The following is a 20175-nucleotide window of genomic DNA, read 5'->3' on the forward strand; positions in this document are numbered from 1 at the left end:
AGCGGGTGCTGTCACCCTGGGATGGGGACAGGGACACCTGAGGGGTGATGGAGGGGGTGACATCAAGTGACAGCAGGTGCCATGTCACCTTGGGACGGGGACAGGGACACCTGAGGGGTGTCACCTCGAGTGACACGGGTGACACCAGGTGCCGTGTGACCCTGGGACAGGGACAAGGACACCTACGGAATAATGGAAGGGTGACATCAAGCGACAGTGGGTGACACGGGGTGCCATGTCACCCTGGGATGGGGACAGGGACACCTGAGGGGGTGACATCAAGTGACAGTGGGTGACACCATGTACCACCGGGTGCTGTGTGACCCTGTGATGGGGACAAGGACACCTAAGGGACAATGGAATGGTGACACCAAGTGACAGCGGGGTGACATCGGGTGCCATGTCACCCTGGGATGGGGACAAGGACACCTGAGGGGTGTCACATCAAGTGACAGTGGGTGGCACCGGGTGCTGTGTCACCCTGGGGCGGGGCAGATGGGGGAGTTGACAAACGGGTGGCACCCAGGTGACAACAGGCTTGGCCAGGTGACACTGGGGAGTGGGTAGCAGTAGCTGACAACAGGTGGCACTCCTGTTGGTGGGGGTGGCTCAGAACAGGGAGGACGAGGACCACAGGGGACACATGTCACCCCCAGGTGACAGCCAGGTGGCACTGCGTGACAACCAGGTGACACCAAGTGACAGTCACATTCGCGGGGGTGGCTCTGAGCACCAGAGAGGCGACAACGAGACCAGAGAAAGTGACAGGGCCACCCTGGACGGGGGGTGACAGGGTCACCCAGGGGTGCCGGGGGCCCCCCAGGTGGCAGCTGGGTGACACCAGGTGACATCCAAGTGACACCAAGGTGACACCAGGTGACAGTCACATTCACGGGGGTGGCTCTGAGTGTCAGAGAGATGACAACGAAACCAGAGAAGGTGACTGGGCCACCGCGAGGGGAGGTGACAGGGCCACCCGGGGGGTGCTGGGGGACACCTGGCTGGCAGCTGGGTGACACCAGGTGACAGTGGATGACATCCAAGTGACACCAGGTGACAGCCACATCCGTGGGGGGTGTCTCTGAGCACCAGAGAGGTGACAACGAGACCAGAGAAGGCGACAGGGCCACCCTGGAGGGGGATGACAGGGCCACCCGGGGGGGATGACAGGGGCCACCCGGGTGACAGTGGGTGACACTCACGTTGGCGGGGGGTGATGCTGGGGGACGCGGAGGGGGCGGGGGGCGCGGCTGGAGCCCGTCGGTGGCTCGGACCCGGAGATGCGGCGCTTCTTCGACAGCGGGGAGCTGGACATCTGCGGGGTCAGAGGTCAGAGGTCAGCAGGGGATGTGGGGGGGGACAGCAGGTGACATGCAGGGGGATGGGGGGGTGGCAGTAGGTGACGCTGAGGGTGGTGGGTGACACGGGGTGGCACTGAGGGAGGGTGACCCTAGAGGACGCTGGGTGACAGCAGGGGACACTGGGTGACACACCAGGTGACACCCGGGGGGAGAGAGAGGGACGTTGGGGGATGGATGAGAGGGTGACAATGCGAGAGGCAGCGTGACACGGGGTGACACCAGGGGACATTGAGGGATGGAGGGGGACACTGGGTGACACCAGGGGACACTGGGGGGGGACATGGGGTGACAATGGGACACGGAGGGTGACACCAGGGGATGGATGGTGACACCAGGCGGTACTGGGTGACACACCAGGGGACACTGAGGGGGGACACTGGGTGACACCGAGGGATGGAGGGTGACACCAGGGGACAGAGAGGGACATCGGGGGACAGAGAGGGGGACACCAGGGGACAGTAGGTGACGTTGAGGGACGGAGGGAACACCAGGGGACACGGGGGTGACACTGGGAGAGGGCGGGTGACACCAAGGTGACACCGGGTGATGGAGAGGGGTGGCACTAGGGGACAGTAGGTGATACCAGGGGACAGCGGGGGGGGACACGGGGGTGACAATGGGAGAGGGGAGGGTGACACCCAGGGGATGGAGGGTGACACCAGGGGACCCCAGGTGACACACCAGGGGACACCGGGGGGATGGAGAGTGACACCAGGGGACACACAGAGTGACACCAGGTGACAACTGGCCCCCCCCGCAAGGGACCCAGGCATCCGGGACAGCCCCCTCCCCCCCCCCCCCAAGGGGGGTCCCATTAACGAGATGAGCTCCTATTAACAAGGGTCCTACTAACGAGGGTCCTGGGGGGAACGACCATTAACGAGGGGAATTCCTATTAACGAGGCTCCCCTTAATGAGGGACAATCCTATTAATGAGGATCCTATTAATGAGGCTCCTGGGGGGGGTCCCGTTAATGCAGAAGGTTCTTATTAATGACACGCGTTCATATTAACGAGGGTCCCCATTAACGAGGGGTCCTGGGGGGGGGGTCCCCATTAATAAGGGAGGTTGCTGTTAACGAGGTTCTTGTTAATGATGAAGCTTTCCCGTTAATGACAAAGATTCCCATTAACGAAAATCTGGGGGGGTTCCTATTAACGACGGTCCCATTAATGAGGTTGGGAGTGGTTCCATTAATGAGGGAGGTTCCAATTAATGAGGTTCCAACTAATGAGGGTCCTGGGCGGGTCCCATTAATGAAAGAGGTTCCAATTAACGAGGGGCCCATTAATGAGGGAGGGTCTCATTAATGAAAGTTCCATTAATGAGAGAGGGTCCCATTAATGAGGGAAGTTCCTATTAACAAGGGTCCCATTAATTAGGGTCGGGAGGGCCCACTAATGAGGGGGGGGTCCTATTAATGAGGATCCCATTAATGAGCTGCCGGGGGTGGTGTGTCCCATTAATAAGAAGAGTTCCTATTAATGAGATTTCATTAATTAAAGGTGTGGGGGGAGGGGGGGGGGTCCCATTACCGGGGTCCCCGGGGGTGTGTGTGTGGGTCCATTAACGAGGGGGGCTCCTATTAATGAGAGATTCCTATTAATGAGGTTCCCACTAATCACGGTCCGGGGGTGGGGGTCCCATTAACGAGGGGAGGTTCCATTAATGAGGGACCCGGGGGGGGGCCCCATTACCGGGGGTTCCCCGGGAGGGGGTGGGGTGGGGGGGGTTAATGAGGCGGCTTCCCATTAATGAGGGAGGTTCCCACTAATTAAGGTGGTTCCCACTAATGGGGTTCCATTAATGAGGGTCCGGGGGAGGGGGATTCCCACCACCGGCCCCCCCCGGGGGGGCTTTCTCCCCTCACACCGCCCCCCCCCCCCCCCCCCCCCCCCCCACCCTGAGGGGGGAAGGGGGAGCTCCCCCCAACCGGGGCCGGCTTCCCCCCCAACCGGGGGCCGCCCCCCCCGCCCCGGGGACCCCCCCCCCCCCCATCTCCCCCCACCCTCCGGAGTCCCCCCCGCCCGGCCCCCCCCCCGTATCCCCGCACCAATGATGCTGTCCAGGCCCCGCCGCCGGGTCCCGCCCGCTCCGCTCGGCTCCTCCGCGACAAGATGGGCGGCGGCGGCGGCCCCTTCCTTCCCCCCCGCTCTCCCTCCTCGCGCCCGGCCCCGCCCCCCCGGCGCCCCCCCATTGGCCGCCGGCCCCCGACGCCACGCTCCCATTGGCTGACGCCTCCCGCCCGCCTCCGACGCTGTGACTAGTGTGTGTGGTGGGGGGGGGTTGGGGTGGGGCGCGCGCACCTGGGGGGTGGCCACACCCCCTTCCGCGAGGGGGGGGCGCGCGGCGGTACCCGGATGGATGGACCACGCCCCACTTCCGCCCCCCCCCCGCCCTGCATACGTAATGAGGGGGCGGGGCCTCGTGACACAGCACGGCGCGCGCGGCCCCCGACGGCGGCCAGGAGGGGGACACGGGGGGTCCTATAGGGGGCTATGGGGGCCTCTAGGGAGCTATGGGAGGCCTATGGGGGGCTATAGGGGGCCTATAGAGGCCTATGGGGGGCTATAGGTGGCCTGTTGAGGCCCATAGAGAGCTATAGGGGGCTATGGGTGGCCTATAGGGGCTTATGAGGGGCTATAGCGGGCTATGGGGAGCCTACAGGGGCCTATAAGGGCCCTGTGAGGGGATAGAGAAGCCTATAGGTGGCTACGGGAAGGCTTTGAGGCCTATGAGGGGATATGGGGGGCTATGGGGAGCCTATAGGGGCCTATGAGGGCATATGGGGGGCTATAGGGGGCCTATGCGAGGCCTATAGGAGGCCCATATGGGGCTATGGGAGACCTATAGAGGCCTATGAGGGGGATATAGGGCCCATAAGTGGCAATAGGGCCCTATGGATGGCCTACAGGGGGCTATGGGAAGCCTATGAGAGCATATAGGGGGGCTACAGGGAGCCTATAGGGACCTATGAGGGGATATAGGGGGTCTATAGGAGGGTCAATAGGGGGCTTAAGACGCAACATAGGAGCATATATGGGGCTATGGGGAGCCTATAGAGCCCCGTGTGGGGATATACAATACAGGGCCCCTAGAGGAGTGAATAGGGACCTATGGGGAGCCTATTGGGGGGGGGGGGATACAGCGACCCAGAGAGCCATAGGGGACTATGGGGGGATCTATAGGGGGACTAGAATGGGCTATGGGGCAAGGGTTATAGGGGCCTGTTGCGGCCTATAGGGGCATATAGGGCCTTATAGTGGGCTATAGAGGACCTACAGATGGTAATGGGGGTCTGGGGGGCCCTATAAAGTCATACAGGGGCCTATGGATGTGTGTGTGGGGGGCGTCGGGGCTTATGGGGGGCCTGAGGGGTTGTAGGGGCCTATGGGGGAATCTGTAGGGCCGGGGTAGGGCTATAGCAGCCTATGGGGGGTGGGTGATGGGGGGCCCCTGGAGGGCTATAGGGTGCTATAGGGGCTGGGGGGGGGGGGGCCTGTAGGGGCTCGCTGGGGAGTTATGGGGGAGCCCTATAGCTGCCCAACAGGGACTTGAGGGGCTATAGGGCCCTATGGGGAGGGAGCTGGGGGGCCCTATAGGGGCCTGGGGTGGGGCTATAGGGGGCCATGGGGAGCTATAGGGGGGCTGGGGGGGCGGTGCTTTAGGACACAGGCATCCGGGACCCCCAACCCTCCCCCCCCCCCCCCCAAAAAAAAAGGGGTCCCAGGCATCCGGCCGAGCCCCCAATGCTTTATTCACAGACCCACAGCGGGGACACCTGCCCCTTCCCCCCCCCCCACCCCCGCCAAAAAGGGAACCCAGGGGTCTGGGGGGGGGTGGGGGGGCACCCATGGGGTCCCAGGGGTTCATTCCTCGGGGGGGGGCAGGGGGAGGCGAGCGGGGTCGTAATAGTTGGGGTCCAAGAGGGGCACCCCCCTCTTCTCCCGCTCCCGGATGAGGATCTCGGCTTCCCGGCGGGCCCATTGCTGCAACCTGTGGGGCAGATGTGGGGCGGGTCAGGGGGACCCCCCCCCCCCCCCCCCCCACCCTGGGTGACCCACCCACACCCACCCCCCAGGGACCCGGCCATCCCTATGGACCCCTATAGCTCCCCCCGCCTTCCCCCAGCGCCCCATAGCGCCCCACAGTGCCACCCTATAGCCCCTATATATCCCTCATAGGTTCCTGTGGAGCCCTACAGCCCCACTGGGGGTCTCCTATAGGGCCCTAGAGCCCCTATAGAGCCCCACAGGCCCCTAGAATCCCCCTGTATCTCCCCGTAATGCCCTACAGACCCCCCACACGCCCCCTATATCTCCTCATAGGCCCCTATAGACCCTCCAGAGTCCCCCTGTGAGCCCCCTATATCCCCCCATAGGCTTCTCTAGACCCCCATAGGATTCCTCAGGGTCCCCTATACCTCTCCCTAGACCCCTATAGATCCTCAGAGACCCCTTAAAGGCCTCCTATATCCTCTCAGGACCCCTATAGACCCCCATGCCCCCCTATATCCCCTCAGACACCCCTATAGACTCCCATGGGCTCCCTATATTCTCTCAGAGATCTTTATGGCCCCACTATATCCCATCATAGACCCCTACAGCCCCCCACAGGCCCCCTATAGCCCCTCAGAAACTCCTATAGATTCTTACGTCCCTGCTATATTCTCTCAGAGACCCCTATAGACCCCCACGGCCCCCTTGTATCCCCTTAGAGACCCCTATAGACCCCCATGGGCTCCCTATATCCCCTCAGACACCCTTATGGCTCCGCTATATCCCATCGTAGACCCCTACAGACCCCCACGGCCCCCCTATATCCCCTTACAGACCCCTACAGACCCCCATGGGCCCCCTATATCCCCTCAGAGACCCTTATGGCTCCTCTATATCCCATCGTAGACCCCTACAGATCCCCACAGCCCCCCTATATCCCCTTACAGACCCCTACAGACCCCCATGGTCCCCCTACATCCCCTCAAGGACCCCTATAGACACTCTATATGCCCTCATAGACCCCTACGCATCTCCGGAATCCCTGTAGGGGTCCCCTATATCCCCTCATAGACGCCCACTGCCCCCCTGGGGGCCCTCTATATCCCTTCCTACCCCCCCTATAGGCTTCCCCCAGCCCCCTATAGAGCCCCTAGGCCCCCCCCCCGCCCCCGGCCCCGTCTTTGCCAAGCAGAGAGGAACCCTCCAACGCTCGGGGGGGCCCTCCGAGACCTGAAGACCCCGGGTGGCCCCCCCCCCCCCCCTCCAAGACACATGGGTGCCCCCCTCACCCGTAGTCGGGCATGTAGTGGAGGAAGACGGAGCCCAGGACAATGGCGAGGGAGATGCCGGTGAAGAAAACCGCCCGCATGTTGAGGACGTCAGCATCCGGCTCCGCCGAAAAGCCGTGGTAATCCGGGTTCTGCCAGCACCCAAACACCCGGGTCCCTCCAGGGGTCCCCCCCACCCTCCAGGGGTCCAGGTGGGGAGCACCCAAACTCCCCCCCCCCCCCCCATGCTACCCCCTTTCCCCTCCTGGATGGGCTTTAAGCCCCGCCCCCGCCTCTTAGGCCCCGCCCCCTCCCCAGCCACCCCATAAAAGGTGAGCTGTGCTAAGCCCCACCCCCTGAGATCAGGCCACGCCCCCCACTCTAAGCCCCGCCCACCAATAAGCCCAGCCCGGCCCCGCTGCTGCCATAAGCCCCGCCCCCTTCCACCCTAAGCCACGCCCCCACCTCACACGCCCCATTCATGAGCCCCGCCCCCAACCAATGAGCGCAGGGCAAAGCCCCTCCCACCAGAAGCCCCGCCCCCAGCCGCGCCCATCCAATCAGCGCTGCGCAACCCCAGCCCCTTCACCACGCCGCTCCCCCTCCCGAAGCCCCCCCTCCAGCCTCCCGCCCATCCAATCAGCGGAGCGCAAACCCCGCCCCTTCGCTACGCCCCGCCCCCGCCGCCTTGGCCCCGCCCCTCCCGCCTTGCCCTTGGCCTGCCCAGGCCCCGCCCCCTCCCCCCTAGCCCCTCCCCTCCCACCGCCTCCTAGCCCCGCCCACCTTCCTCTGCGCCACCGCCATGGGCTCCTCCGGGTGGGGGGTCGGCCCCCAACGGCGCCCGGGGCAGGGCCAGGGCTCCCCCCGGCCCCGCCGAGCGGCCCCGCACCCCGACCCGCAGTGCCCCCAGAGCCCTCCGCAGCGCCGCCATCTTCCCGCCGGAAGTCCCGCCTTCCCCCTTCCCCTTTTCCCCCAGCTCCCGCTCCCACCAATCACAGCGCGCCGCCGCCGCGTTCCAGCCAATCACCAGGGAGGGCCTGCGCGGCGTCCCGCCTTCCCGCCTTCAGCCAATCAGAGGCGGTCGCCGGCGCGCTGACCACTCCCCTCGCTCCTTCCCTCAGAGCTGGTCCCGTCCCCCACGGCGGCGCGAACCAATGAGAGGGGCTGATCCGCGGAGTGGCGGGCCTCCGGTCCAATGGGAGCGCCGCGCGGCCGGGCGCGGGCGCGCGGGGCGGGGCGGGCGCGGCGCGGCTGGCGCCATTTTGCCGGTCGGGCTCGGCGGCGGCGGAGCGACGAGGACAGGTCGGGGCCTACCGGCGGAGGGGCGGGGCTTACCGGAGAGGGGCGAGGCTTACCGGGAGCCTGAGAGCAGGCGGGGATTGGCCAGAGGGGGGTGAGGGGGCGGGGCCCGGCGCTGGAGGCTGCCGGAGGGGTGGGGCCTTGTATGCTAATGAGGGGGCGGGGCCTTATCCTCTGGGCTAGGTCCCAGTTCATCCCAGTTCCCTTACAGTGACCCCCCCCAGTTACCCCCCCAGCGCTTCCCAGTACTTCCCAGTACACCTCCAGATGCCCCCCGGTGCCTCCCAGTGCTCCCCAGTGCCTCCCAGAACCCCACCAGGTCATCCCAGTGCTCCCCAGTCCTTCCCAGTGTCCCCTAGTGCCTCCCAGTTGGCTTCCAATGTCTCCCAGTACCCCCCTAGTCCCTCCCAGTGCCCCTCGGTGCCTCCCAGTTGTGCCTCAGTGCCTCCCAGTACCACCCCCCCGCCAGGTCATCCCAGTGCCCCCCCAGGGCCTCCCAGTCTCCCACCAGTTCATCCCAGTCCTTCCCAGTGCCCCCCAGGGCCTCCCGGTTGTCTCCTAGTGCCTCCTAGAGCCCCACCAGGTTATCCCAGTGACCCCCAGTACACCACCAGTTCATACCAGTCCTCCCCAGTGCCCACCAGTGCCTCCCAGTTGTCTCCCAGTGCCTCTCAGTACCCTCCTAGGTCATCCCAGTCCCTCCCAGTGTCCCCCAGTGCCTCCCAGCTGTCCCCCAGTGCCACCCCAGGTCATCTCAGTCCCTCCCAGTGCGTCCCAGTACCACCTGAAGTCATCCCAGTGCCTCCCAGTATGACCCCAGGTCATCCCAGTCCCTCCCAGTGCCCCTTGGTGCCTCCAAGGTGTCCCCCAGTGCCTCCCAGTACCACGCCAGGTCATCCCAGTACCTCCCAGTCCAGCCCAGTTGCCCCCCCAGCTCATTCCAATCCCTCCCAGTGCCTCCCAGTTGCCCCCCAATACCTCCCAGTACCCCTCCAACTCCTCCCAGTCACTCCCAGTTTTTTCCTACCCCTTCCCAGTCCGTCCCAGTTCCCCCAGTCACGCTGTCCCCGACAGGTGCCAGCACCATGGAGTACGAGCGCAGGTAGGGGGGCCCCAAAACTGGAGACCTGGGGGGGGGGGGGGAAGTGACATTTGGGGACCACCAAGGGGCGGGGGGACACACATTTGGGGCCCCTCAAGGGGAGGACAAGATTTTGGGAGATCCCCAAGGGGGGGGTGGGGATATTTGGAGACCATATGGGGGGGACATTGGGGACCCCTGGGGGGGTGGGGGACATTTGGGGACCCCGGGGGGGAGTTGGGGACATTTGGGGATACCATGGGGTGGACATGGGGAGGTGGGGGACATTTGGGGACCCCCGAGGGGGGAGGGGACATTGGGGACCCCTAGGGGGGTGGGGGACATTTGAGGACCCCTGTGGGGGGGGAGGGTTGGGGACATTTGGGGACCCCCCGACGCCTTTCCCCCATCTCTCAGGGGGGGCCGTGGGGACCGGACGGGGCGCTATGGGGGGGCCCCCACCGCCCCTGAAGAAGGTTCCCGTACCCAACGGGATCACGACTATCGCGACATGGATTATCGCGGTTATGGGGGCCCCCCTGAGGGACCCCCAGCCTCGGGGACCCCCCCGCAGGTGGGTGCTGGATGCCTGGGTGCCCCCTCCAGATACTTGGGTGCCCCCCCCGGACTCCTGGGTGCCCTGAGATGGGGGTCATGGGGGGGTTATGGAGGGGGCAGGTATTGGGGGTCACCCCTGAGTTGGTGCTGGGGTCCTCCTGGGTGACCCCCCCACACCTGAGTCCCCCCCAGACACCTGGGTGCCCCCCCAGACTCCTGGGTGCCCTGAGATGGGGGTCATGGGGGCGGTATGGGGGGGGCATGTATTGGGGGTCACCCCTGACGTGGGTGCTGGGGTCCTCTTGGGGTGCCCCCCCAACGCCTGGGTCCCCCCCAGACACCTGGGTCCCCTGAGATGGGGGGAGGGGGGATTATTGGGGGGGGCAGGGTCACCCCTGAGGTGGGTGCTGGGGTCCTCCTGGATGCCTGGGTGCCCCCCTGGACCCCTGGGTCCCCCGTCCAAACACCTGACCCCCTCTTCCCCCCCCCCCCCCCACCCAGGCCTCCTACGAGGGTTCGGAGCCCCCCCGGAAGCGGGACCCACCCCCGGCACCCCCTACCTTACCCTTTGGTGCCGATGGTGACTACCGGGACCAGGATTACCGGCCTGAGGCGGCCGAGGAGGAGCCGCGGGCCAGCACCATCGTCATGCTCCGCATGCTGCCGCAGGCTGCCACCGAGAACGACGTAAGCCACGCCCCCTTTTTGGGGGGGAGGGGGGCGCTGGCCCTTTAAATCCCCCCCCAGCCTTGGGGGCGGGGGGGTGGGGGCAGTTTGGGCTCCCTCGGGCTGGCCTTGGCCACGCCCCCTTGCCGTGGCCACTCCCCCACATAGCCACGCCCCCCGTGGCCACGCCCCCTTATCCAAGCCCCGCCTTTTTTGGGGGGGTGCTGGTCCTTTAAATCCCCCCCATAACCGCCTTGGGAGGGATGAGCCACGCCCCCTTGCCTTGGCCACGCCCCTCCTCAGCCACGCCCCCCGGGTCCTCCCCAATAGAGTGCCCTGGGGAACTATGACCACGCCCCCTTGTCTCAACCCCGCCCCCTTTCTGTCAAGCCACACCCCCTTCCCCTCAAGGCCACGCCCCCTCCTGGGTACCTGCTTCCCTAATGCTGGGGCTCAGGATCACGTGGGTCCCCACAAACAGCCGTATCTCCCCCAAATGCCTGGGTGCCCCCCAGTCCCCTGGGTGCCCCCTTACTCCTGGGTGCTCCCCGCAGTCCCCTGGGTCCCCTCTGTCCCCTGGGTCCCTCCCCGACCCGTTTTGAGGGCTCCTGGGTGGGGGGCGAATGGGTTTGGGGGGTGTCCCAGCCACCCTGCTCTCCCCGGACGCCTGGGTGCCTGGGTCCTTGGGTGCCCCCCTGGGGTGCCGGTGTCCCTCTGACGCTGGGTGTCCGCCCCCTTTCCCCCCCCAGATCCGAGCGCAGCTGCAGGCGCAGGGAGTGCAGCCCCGTGAGGTGCGACTGATGCGCAACAAGTCCTCAGGTGAGCCCGGACCCCCGGGACCCCTTTTGGGTGGGTGGGCGTGGGGCACCCCGACCCTTGGGTCCCCTTTGGTGTGTGTGGGGGGGGGCACCTGGATGCTTGAGTCCCTTATGGGGTGGGGTGAGGGAGCACCAGGCCACCCAGGTCCCTTTTTGAGGGGCACCCACCCACCTGGGGTTCTTGGGAAGAGCAGTGAGTCCCCACCATACTCGTGCTGGGGAGCACTCAGTGGTGCTGGTTCCATCCCTGGGTCACTTAAGGGTGTTGGTGCCATCCCCTAGGGGCACCCAGGGGTGCTGCACCAGATTTGGGAGGCAGCCAGGGGTGCTGGTGTCATCTCTAGGGGTACCCAGTGGTGCCTTTTTCCCCCCAGGGACACCCATCCTCTCCCTAGGGGCACCCAGGGGTGCTGGTCCTGTCCCCAAGGGGCACCCAGGGGTGCTGCGCCAGACTTGAGGGGCACCCAGGGGTGCCGTTCCTCCCCCCAGAGGTACCCATCCTCTCCCTAGGGTCACCCAGGCGTGCTGGTCCCATCCCCAGGGGCACCTAGCGGTGCTGGTCCTCTCCCCAGGGGCACCCAGGGGTGCCGTTCCCTATGCCAGGGGCACCCATCCTCTCCCTAGGGGCACCCAGGGGTGCTGGTTCTATCTCTAGGGGCACCCAGGGGTGTCAACCTCATCGCCAGGAGTGCTCGTGGCAGATTTGGGAAGCACCCAGGAGTGCTGGTTCCATCCCCAGGGGCACCCAGGGGTGCTGTGCTGGACTTAGGGGGCACCCAGGGGTGCTGGTCCCCACCCCAGGGGCACCCAGAGGTGCCAATGCCATTCCCAGGGAGCACCCTGGGGTGCCCGTCCCCTCTCCAGGAGCACCCAGGGGTGCTGTGCCAGGCTTGGGGGGCACCCAGGGGTGCCTGTCATCTCCCCAGGGGCACCCAGGGGTGCCAGTCTTGTCCCTAGGGAGCACCCAGGGGTGCTGCGCCGCACTTAGGGGGCACCCAGGGGTGCCCATCCCCTCTCTAGGAGCACCCAGGGGTGCTGGTCCTGTTCCTCGGGGCACCCAGGGGTGCCAGTCCCCTCCCCAGGAGCACCCAGGGGTGCTGACCCGGCCCCAGGGGCACCCAGGGGTGCCGGTTCTAGCTCTAGGAGCACCCAGGGGTGCTGGTCCTGTTTCCCGGGGGCACCCAGGGGTGCCCATCCCCCTCCCCAGGAGCACCCAGGGGTGCTGCTCCCATGCCTTGGGGGCACCCAGGGGTGCCAGGCCCGTACCTGGGGGCACCCAGGGGTGCCCACCCCCTGCCTAGGAGCACCCAGGGGTGCTGACCCACAGCCCATGGAGCACCCAGGGGTGCCAGTCCTCTCCCCGGGGGCACCCAGGGGTGCCTGTCTCCTGCCCAAGGGGCACCCAGGGGTGCCGGTCCCTTCCCCAGGAGCACCCAGGGGTGCTGGTCCCCTCCCCAGGGGCACCCAGGGGTGCCGATCCCGTTGCCTGGGGGCACCCAGGGGTGCCTGTCTTCTGCCCGAGGGGCACCCGGGGGTGCCAGGGCTGCATTGGGCAGCACCTGGGGGTGCTGGTCCTGCCCTCAGGAGCACCCAGGGGTGCTGTGCCCTACCCAGGGGACACCCAGGGGTGCCCCTATTCTATCTAGGGGGTCCCAGGAGCACCCATAAGGGCTCATAGCCTACGTAGAAAGTCCCAGAGGGATTTCAGAAGCACCCACGGGTGCCCATACCCAACTCAGGACATCCAAGAGGGGTTCCAGAAGCACCCATGGGTGCCCATACCCAGCCTAGGGAGGTCCCAGGAGCACCCATGGGTGCTCATATCCAGCCCAAGGTGTCCTGGGGGGATGCTAGGGGCACCCATGGGTGTCTATACCCAACCCACGAGTTCCCAGGGGATGTCCATCCCTTACTGAGGGGGTCCCGGGACCACCCATGGGTGCCCGTCCTCACCCCAAAGTGTTCTGGGGAGTCCCAGGAGCCCCTATAGGCGCCCGTACCCAAACGTGGGGGGTCCCAGGAGCACCCATGGGTGCCTGTATCCATCTTTGGGCGTCCCAGGAGGCACCCATGGGTGCCCACGCCCACCCCATTGGCTCCCAAGGGACACCCATACCCCAGACTGGGGGGCGAGGGGGGGGGAGGGTGGGGGCACCCATGGGTGCTCTCCCTGACCCCCCCCCCCCCCCAACCCCCACCCCCATTTCCAGGTCAGAGCCGTGGCTTCGCCTTCGTGGAGTTCCACCACCTGCAGGACGCGGCGCGGTGGATGGACGCCAACCAGGTCCCTCCTGCACGACGGGGTGGGGGTGGGGGGGGGGTGGGGGGGGGTTTGGGTGCTGGGGTGCACACCCCCCCCCCCCCCCGAAATGGCTGGGTCCCTTCTGCGGTCGTTAACTGGGGTTTAATGGTCTGTACTGGTGGCGCGGAGGGCTGGGTCGGCGTCTTCTCGTTCATGGCGGCACTCTCGTGCGAGACCCTCGTGCGTCCTCGTGCGAGACCCTCGTGCAAGATGCTTGTGCATGACCCTCATGTGAGACCCTTGTGCAGCCTTGTGCAAGAGCCTCACGCGAGACCCTTGTGCGCGACCCTTATGCAACACCCTTGTGCACCCTCGTTCACAACCCTCGTGCGAGACCCTTGTGCGTCCTCGTGCGAGACCCTTGTGCATGACCCTCACGTGAGACCCTTGTGCACCCTTGTGTAAGATCCTCGTGCGAGACCCTTGTGCACAACCCTTATGCGACACCCTCGTGCGAGACCCTCGTGCGAGATCCTTGTGCAGCCTCGTGTGAGACTTTGTGTGAGAGCCCTGTGTGAGACCCTTGTGAGATGCTTGTGCACGCTCATGTAAGACCCTTGCGCGAGCTCTTGTGCCAGCATCGCACGTGGCCTTTGCGTGTCCCCGTGCGAGACCCTCCTGCGAGACCCGTGTGATGTCCACGTACGAGACCCTCGTGTGAGGCCCTCGTGTGAGGCTCTTGTGCGAGCTCTTGTGCCGGTGTCACACGTGGCCTCTTTGCGCAGCCTCATGCGAGATCTGAGGCCCTCGTGCACCCTCGTGCGAGACCCTCGTGTGAGGCCCTTGTGTGATCCTTGTGTGTGACCCTCATGCACCTCGTGCGAAACCCTCGTGCAAGCCCTTGTGCGACGGGACCTGTGCTTGTTCTTCATGTGTGACCCTCGTGTAAGACCCTCCTGTGACCCTCGTGTGAGCTCTTGTGCACCCTCGTGCGAGAGCTGTGAGACCCTTGTGCACCCTCGTGCGAGCCCTGGTAGAAGCCCGGGTGTGCTCTTGTGCGAGCCCCGGTGCTTGGGTGGGTGTGAGCCCTCGTGACCCCTCGTGCAAGCCCTCATGCGAGCCCTAGCGTGAGCTGCGATGGCCGTGCGAGCCCTGGTGCATCCTGGTGTGAGCCCTGGTGCAAGCCCTGGTGCAAGCCCTGGTGCGAGGGATGTGTGAGGGGGGTGCAAGCCCCGGTGCGAGCCCTTGTGACCCCTTGTGCGAGCCCTGGTGCCTGCCAGTATGAGCCCTGGTGTGAGGTCTCACACCGCCTCGTGCAAGCCCTGGTGCGAGCCCTCGTGTCCTTCTGGTGTGAGCCCTGCTGTGAGACCTTGCGCCCTCGTGCGAGCCCTGTGTGAGCCCTCGTGCAAGTTTGGTGAGCGGCCTTGTGTCCCCTCGTGCAAGCCCTGGTGCCTCCCGGTATGAACCCTGGTGCGACGCCTTGTGCGAGGCCTTGTGCTATCTCGTGCAAAGCCTGGAGTGACGCCCTCGTGCGAGCCCTTTGTGAGCCCTGGTGCCCCCCAGTGTGAACCCTCGTGCGAGCCCTCGTGCCTCTTGCTGCGAGCCCTTGTCTGAGCCCTCGTGCGAGCCCTGGCGTCCCCTGGTGTGAAAGCCATGTGAGGGTGGGTGTGAGCCCTCGTGCGAGCCCTCGTGCCCCTCCCCCCATGCGAGCTCTGGTGCAAAAACTTCGTGTGAGCCCTCGTGTCAGCTCTGGTGGCCTCTGGTACGAACCCTGGTGCAAGCCCTGGTGCGAGCCCTCGTGCCTGTCCTGGTGCAGTCTGGTGTGCCCCTCTCGTGCAAGCCCTCGTGCAAGAGCCACGCGAGAGTGGGTGCAAGGCCTGGTGCGAGCCCTCCTGCCTGCCTTGTGCGAGTCCTCGTGCAAGCCCTGGTGCTCCCCCCACGAGCCCCGGTGCGAGCCCTGGTTTGATCCCTCGTGACCCCGTCGTGCAAGGCCCCGTGCGAGTGCTGGCGTGCCCCGCTATGAGTCCTGGTGCGATTCCTGGTGGGATCCCTCCTGCCGCCCTTGTGCGAGCTCTCGTGCGAGCCCGGGTTCCCCCCTGGTGCCCGCCTCATGCAAGCCCTCGTGCGAGCCCTGGTGCCCCCCCTATCAGCCCTTATGTGAGCCCTGGTGCCCCCCTTGGTGCCCCCCCGGTGTCCCTCTGGTGCCCCCCTCGTGCCAGCCCTCGTGCGAGCCCTGGTGCGAGCGTGTGTTGTGTGTCCCCCCCCTCCCAAGCAGCAGGGGCTGAGCCTGTTGGGGCAGCGCGTCTCCCTCCACTACAGCGACCCCAAGCCCAAGATCAACGAGGACTGCTCTGCGCCAAGGTGGGGGGGGGGCACTGGGAGGGACTGGGAGGGTCTTATGGGGGTCCTGGGGGGGTCCGGGGGGGGGGGATTGGGCGGTCTGGGGGGGGTTATGGGGGTCTTGGGGGGGGATTGGAGGGTTCTGGAGGGAATTAGGGGGTTTGGGGGGGTTTATGGGGGTCCTGGGGGGGAGATTAGGGGGTCTGGGGGGGGTTAAGGGGGTCTTGGGGGGGGATTGGGGGGTCTGGGGGGAAATTAGAGGGACTGGGGGGGGGGTTTATGGGAGTCCTGGGGGGGGATTAGGGGGTCTGGGGGGGGTTAAGGGGGTCTTGGGGGGGGATTGGGGGGTCTGGGGGGGGTTATGGGGGTCTTGGGGGGGGATTGGAGGGTTCTGGAGGGAATTAGGGGGTTTGGGGGGGGTTTATGGGGGTCCTGGGGGGGGATTGGGGGTCTGGGGGGGGTTATGGGGGTCCTGGGGGGGGGGGGCATTAAGGATGTGAGGGTCTCATGGGGTTTATGGGGGTCCTGGGGGGGAGATTAGGGGGTCTGGGGGGGGTTAAGGGGGTCTTGGGGGGGGATTGGGGGGTCTGGGGGAAATTAGAGGGACTGGGGGGGGGTTTATGGGAGTCCTGGGGGGGGATTAGGGGGTCTGGGGGGGGTTAAGGGGGTCTTGGGGGGGGATTGGGGGGTCTGGGGGGGGTTATGGGGGTCTTGGGGGGGGATTGGAGGGTTCTGAGGGAATTAGGGGGTTTGGGGGGGGTTTATGGGGGTCCTGGGGGGGAGATTAGGGGGTCTGGGGGGGTTAAGGGGGTCTTGGGGGGGGATTGGGGGGTCTGGGGGGAAATTAGAGGGGACTGGGGGGGGTTTATGGGAGTCCTGGGGGGGGATTAGGGGATCTGGGGGGGGTTAAGGGGGTCTTGGGGGGGATTGGGGGGTCTGGGGGGAAATTAGAGGGACTGGGGGGGGTTTATGGGAGTCCTGGGGGGGGATTAGGGGGTCTGGGGGGGGTTATGGGGGTCCTGGGGGGGGGGGGCATTAAGGATGTGAGGGTCTCATGGGGTTTATGGGGGTCCTGGGGGGGAGATTAGGGGGTCTGGGGGGGGTTAAGGGGGTCTTGGGGGGGGATTGGGGGGTCTGGGGGAAATTAGAGGGACTGGGGGGGGGTTTATGGGAGTCCTGGGGGGGGATTAGGGGGTCTGGGGGGGGTTAAGGGGGTCTTGGGGGGGGATTGGGGGGTCTGGGGGGGGTTATGGGGGTCTTGGGGGGGGATTGGAGGGTTCTGGAGGGAATTAGGGGGTTTGGGGGGGGTTTATGGGGGTCCTGGGGGGGAGATTAGGGGGTCTGGGGGGGGTTATGGGGGTCCTGGGGGGGGGGGGGCATTAAGGATGTGAGGGTCTCATGGGGGTTATGGGGGTCCTGGGGGGGAGATTAGGGGGGTCTGGGGGGGTTAAGGGGGTCTTGGGGGGGATTGGGGGGGTGTGGGGGGAAATTAGAGGGACTGGGGGGGGGTTTATGGGAGTCCTGGGGGGGGATTAGGGGGTCTGGGGGGGTTAAGGGGGTCTTGGGGGGGGATTGGGGGGTGTGGGGGGAAATTAGAGGGACTGGGGGGGGGTTTACGGGAGTCCTGGGGGGGGATTAGGGGGTCTGGGGGGGTTAAGGGGTCTTGGGGGGGGATTGGGGGGTCTGGGGGGAAATTAGAGGGACTGGGGGGGGTTTATGGGAGTCCTGGGGGGGGATTAGGGGATCTGGGGGGGGTTAAGGGGGTCTTGGGGGGGGATTGGGGGGTCTGGGGGGAAATTAGAGGGACTGGGGGGGGGTTTATGGGAGTCCTGGGGGGGGATTAGGGGGTCTGGGGGGGGTTAAGGGGGTCTTGGGGGTCTGGGGGGAAATTAGAGGGACTGGGGGGGGGTTTATGGGGGTCCGGGGGGGGGATTAGGGGGTCTGGGGGAGGTTTATGGGGGTCCTGGGGGGGGGGATTAAGGATTTGAGGGTCTCATGGGGGTTATGGGGGTCCTGGGGGGGAGATTAGAGGGTCTGGGGGGGGTTAAGGGGGTCCTGGGGGGGGTTAGGGGGTCTGGGGGGGGTTAAGGGGGTTTTGGGGGGGGATTGGCGTTCTGGGGGAGGTTTATGGGGGTCCTGGGGGGGGGGGATTAAGGATGTGAGGGTCTCATGGGGGTTATGGGGGTCCTGGGGGGGAGATTAGGGGGTCTGGGGGGGGTTAAGGGGGTCTTGGGAAATTAGAGGGACTGGGGGGGGTTTATGGGGGTCCTGAGAGGGGATTAGGGAGTCTGGGGGTCTCATGGGGGTTATGGGGGTCCTGGGGGGGAGATTAGGGGGTTTGGGGGGGGTTATGGGGGTCCTGGGGGGGCATTGGGGGGTTCTGGAGGGAATTAGGGAGTTTGGAGGGGGTTTATGAGGGTCCTGGGGGGGGATTATGGGGGTCTTGGGGGGGATTAGGGGGTCTTGGGGGGAAATTAGAGGGACTGGGGGGGGCGGTTATGGGGGTCCTGGGAGAGGATTAGGGGGTCTGGGGGAGGTTTATGGGGGTCCTGGGGGGGGGATTAAGGGTCTGAGGGTTTTATGGACGTTATGGAGGTCCTGGGGGGGGATTGGGGGGTCTGGGGGGGGTTTATGGGGGTTTTGGGGGGGGATTAGGGCATCCTGGGGGGAAATTAGAGGGACTGGGGGGGGTTTATGGGGGTCCTGGGGGGGGATTAGGGGGTCTGGGGATCTCATGGGGGTTATGGGGGTCCTGGGGGGGATTAGGGGGTCTGGGGGAGGTTTATGGGGGTCCTGGGGGGGGGATTAAGGGTCTGAGGGTCTCATGGGGGTTATGGGGGTGCTGGGGGGGAGATTAGGGGGTTTGGGGGGGTTTATGGCAGCCCTGAGGGGGGATTAGGGGGTCCTGGGGGGAGTTATGGGGGTGTTTTGGGGGTCCTGGGTGGGGGATTAGGGGTCTGGGGGGGTCCTGGAGGGTTTTGGGAGGGTCCTGGGGGTGTTTTGGGGGCTTCTAGGGGGGTTTAAAGGGGTCTTGGGGAGGATTTGGGGGTCCTGGGGGGGCGGGGTTAGGGGGATCTGTGGGGGGGTCTTGGGGGGATTTGGGGGTCTGGGGTGGGGGGGGCAGAGCATTTTGGCGTCTAACGGGGTATTTTTGGGGGGGGGGCAGTGTGGGGTGCAGAATTTCAAGCGGCGGGAGAAGTGCTTCAAATGCGGCGTTCCCAAAGCTGGTGAGTGGCCCCAAAACCCCCCCCTTTCACCCCAAAAACCCTGGGCTGTCCCCCCCCCCCCGCACCCCATCGAGACTCCCTTAAACTGCCCCAAAAATACTCCTTTCGCCCCCAAAATACCCCTCAAAAAAACGCTGCTGGAGAGGAATTTCGAGGGGGGGGGCGGGAATCGGGGGATTTGGGGGGGGAGGTTATGAATTTGGGGGTGCAGGTGGGAAACTTGAGCGGCGGGGGGGATTTTGGGGTTGAACCCCCCAAATATGGGGCTCTACCGCCCGATTTAGGGGTCCCGCCCCCCAAATTTGGGGCCCCACCCTGCATTTTTCGGGTCCCACCCCCAATTTTGGGTTTCAACCCCCCAATTTTGGGGTCCAACCCCCCAGATTTTGGGGTTTGCCCCCCAAATTCGGGGTGCTATCTCCCAAATATGGGGCTCAACCCTCTGATTTGGGGGTTCCCCCCCCAATTTTGGGTCCCACCCCCCGATTTTGGGTTCAACCCCCCCCAATTTTGGGGTTCACCCCCGCATTTTTGCGGTCCAGCTGCTGACCTTGGCGGGGGGGGGGGGGGGTGGGTATTTTTTGGGGTGCAGAAGCGGAACAACGAGGTCCAGGGGGGCCCCGCCCGGAGCTGGTCCCGGGGGGAGGGGGGCTTCTCCCCCTCCCCCAACCTTATGCCCCCACCCTGGGGGGGCCCCTGGGGGGGCCCAAAGTGGGACCGAACCCGGAGCTGATAACGCCAATGACAGTGAGTTTTGGGGGCGGGGGGGGGGAGTTTGGGGGTTGATGTGGGTCCGGGGGGGGGTGGGGGGGCTCCAGGGAGGGAATGTGGGGGGCTAATGGGGGTCCCGGGGGGGTTATGGGGGTCCTGGGGGGAGCTATGGGGGGTTACGGGGGTCCGGTGGGGGGTTATGGGTAGGTCTGGGGGGGGGCTTATGGGGGGTCCTGGGGCGGGGGGGGGAACCTGGGTACCCCTCTGTGGCTACCTGAGTCATCCCCCCCCATCTGGGGGCCCCCTTGGCTACCTGAGGGAACCCCTGACCACCTGGGGGACCCCTTGGCTACCTGAGGGACCGCTTTGGCTACTGCTTTTCATTTCTAATCCCTCCTCGGTGCCCCCCCGATCACCTGGGGTCCCCCCAGCTGTCTGCGTCCCCCCCCTTTTGGCTACTCGGATGCCCCCCCCCCCAGCCACCTGGGGGACCCCTTGACCACCTGGGGGACCCCTTGGCTACCTGAGGGACCCCTTTGGCTACCTGCCTTTCATTTCTAACCCGCCCCTTTCCCCCCCTCAAACACCTGCGTCCTCCCCAGATC

General features: G+C 65.7%; 2 protein-coding genes across 2 annotated transcripts in view; one reads left to right on the top strand and one right to left on the bottom strand.

Annotated features, from left to right (window-relative positions):
- Positions 1-5193: 5193 nt before the first annotated feature.
- NDUFB11 (NADH:ubiquinone oxidoreductase subunit B11) lies at positions 5194-7574 on the bottom strand. The gene is given in 4 exon segments (XM_054187514.1): positions 5194-5358; positions 6650-6780; positions 7412-7447; positions 7449-7574. Coding segments are annotated over 4 exon segments (405 nt in total). The 5' UTR covers positions 7560-7574; the 3' UTR covers positions 5194-5231.
- Positions 7575-7863: 289 nt separating this feature from the next.
- The window catches only part of RBM10 (RNA binding motif protein 10), a 29261-nt gene continuing 16949 nt past the window's right edge, over positions 7864-20175 (top strand). The window contains 11 exon segments of the mRNA XM_054187511.1: positions 7864-7930; positions 8965-9029; positions 9426-9582; positions 10068-10253; positions 10982-11051; positions 13261-13334; positions 15568-15639; positions 15642-15653; positions 18799-18859; positions 19452-19547; positions 19550-19606. Coding sequence (XP_054043486.1) covers positions 9013-9029; positions 9426-9582; positions 10068-10253; positions 10982-11051; positions 13261-13334; positions 15568-15639; positions 15642-15653; positions 18799-18859; positions 19452-19547; positions 19550-19606 — 802 coding nt within the window. The 5' untranslated portion in view covers positions 7864-7930; positions 8965-9012.

The sequence above is a fragment of the Rissa tridactyla genome, unplaced genomic scaffold (assembly GCF_028500815.1).
Source record: "Rissa tridactyla isolate bRisTri1 unplaced genomic scaffold, bRisTri1.patW.cur.20221130 scaffold_397, whole genome shotgun sequence".
Classification (NCBI taxonomy): Eukaryota; Metazoa; Chordata; class Aves; order Charadriiformes; family Laridae; genus Rissa; species Rissa tridactyla.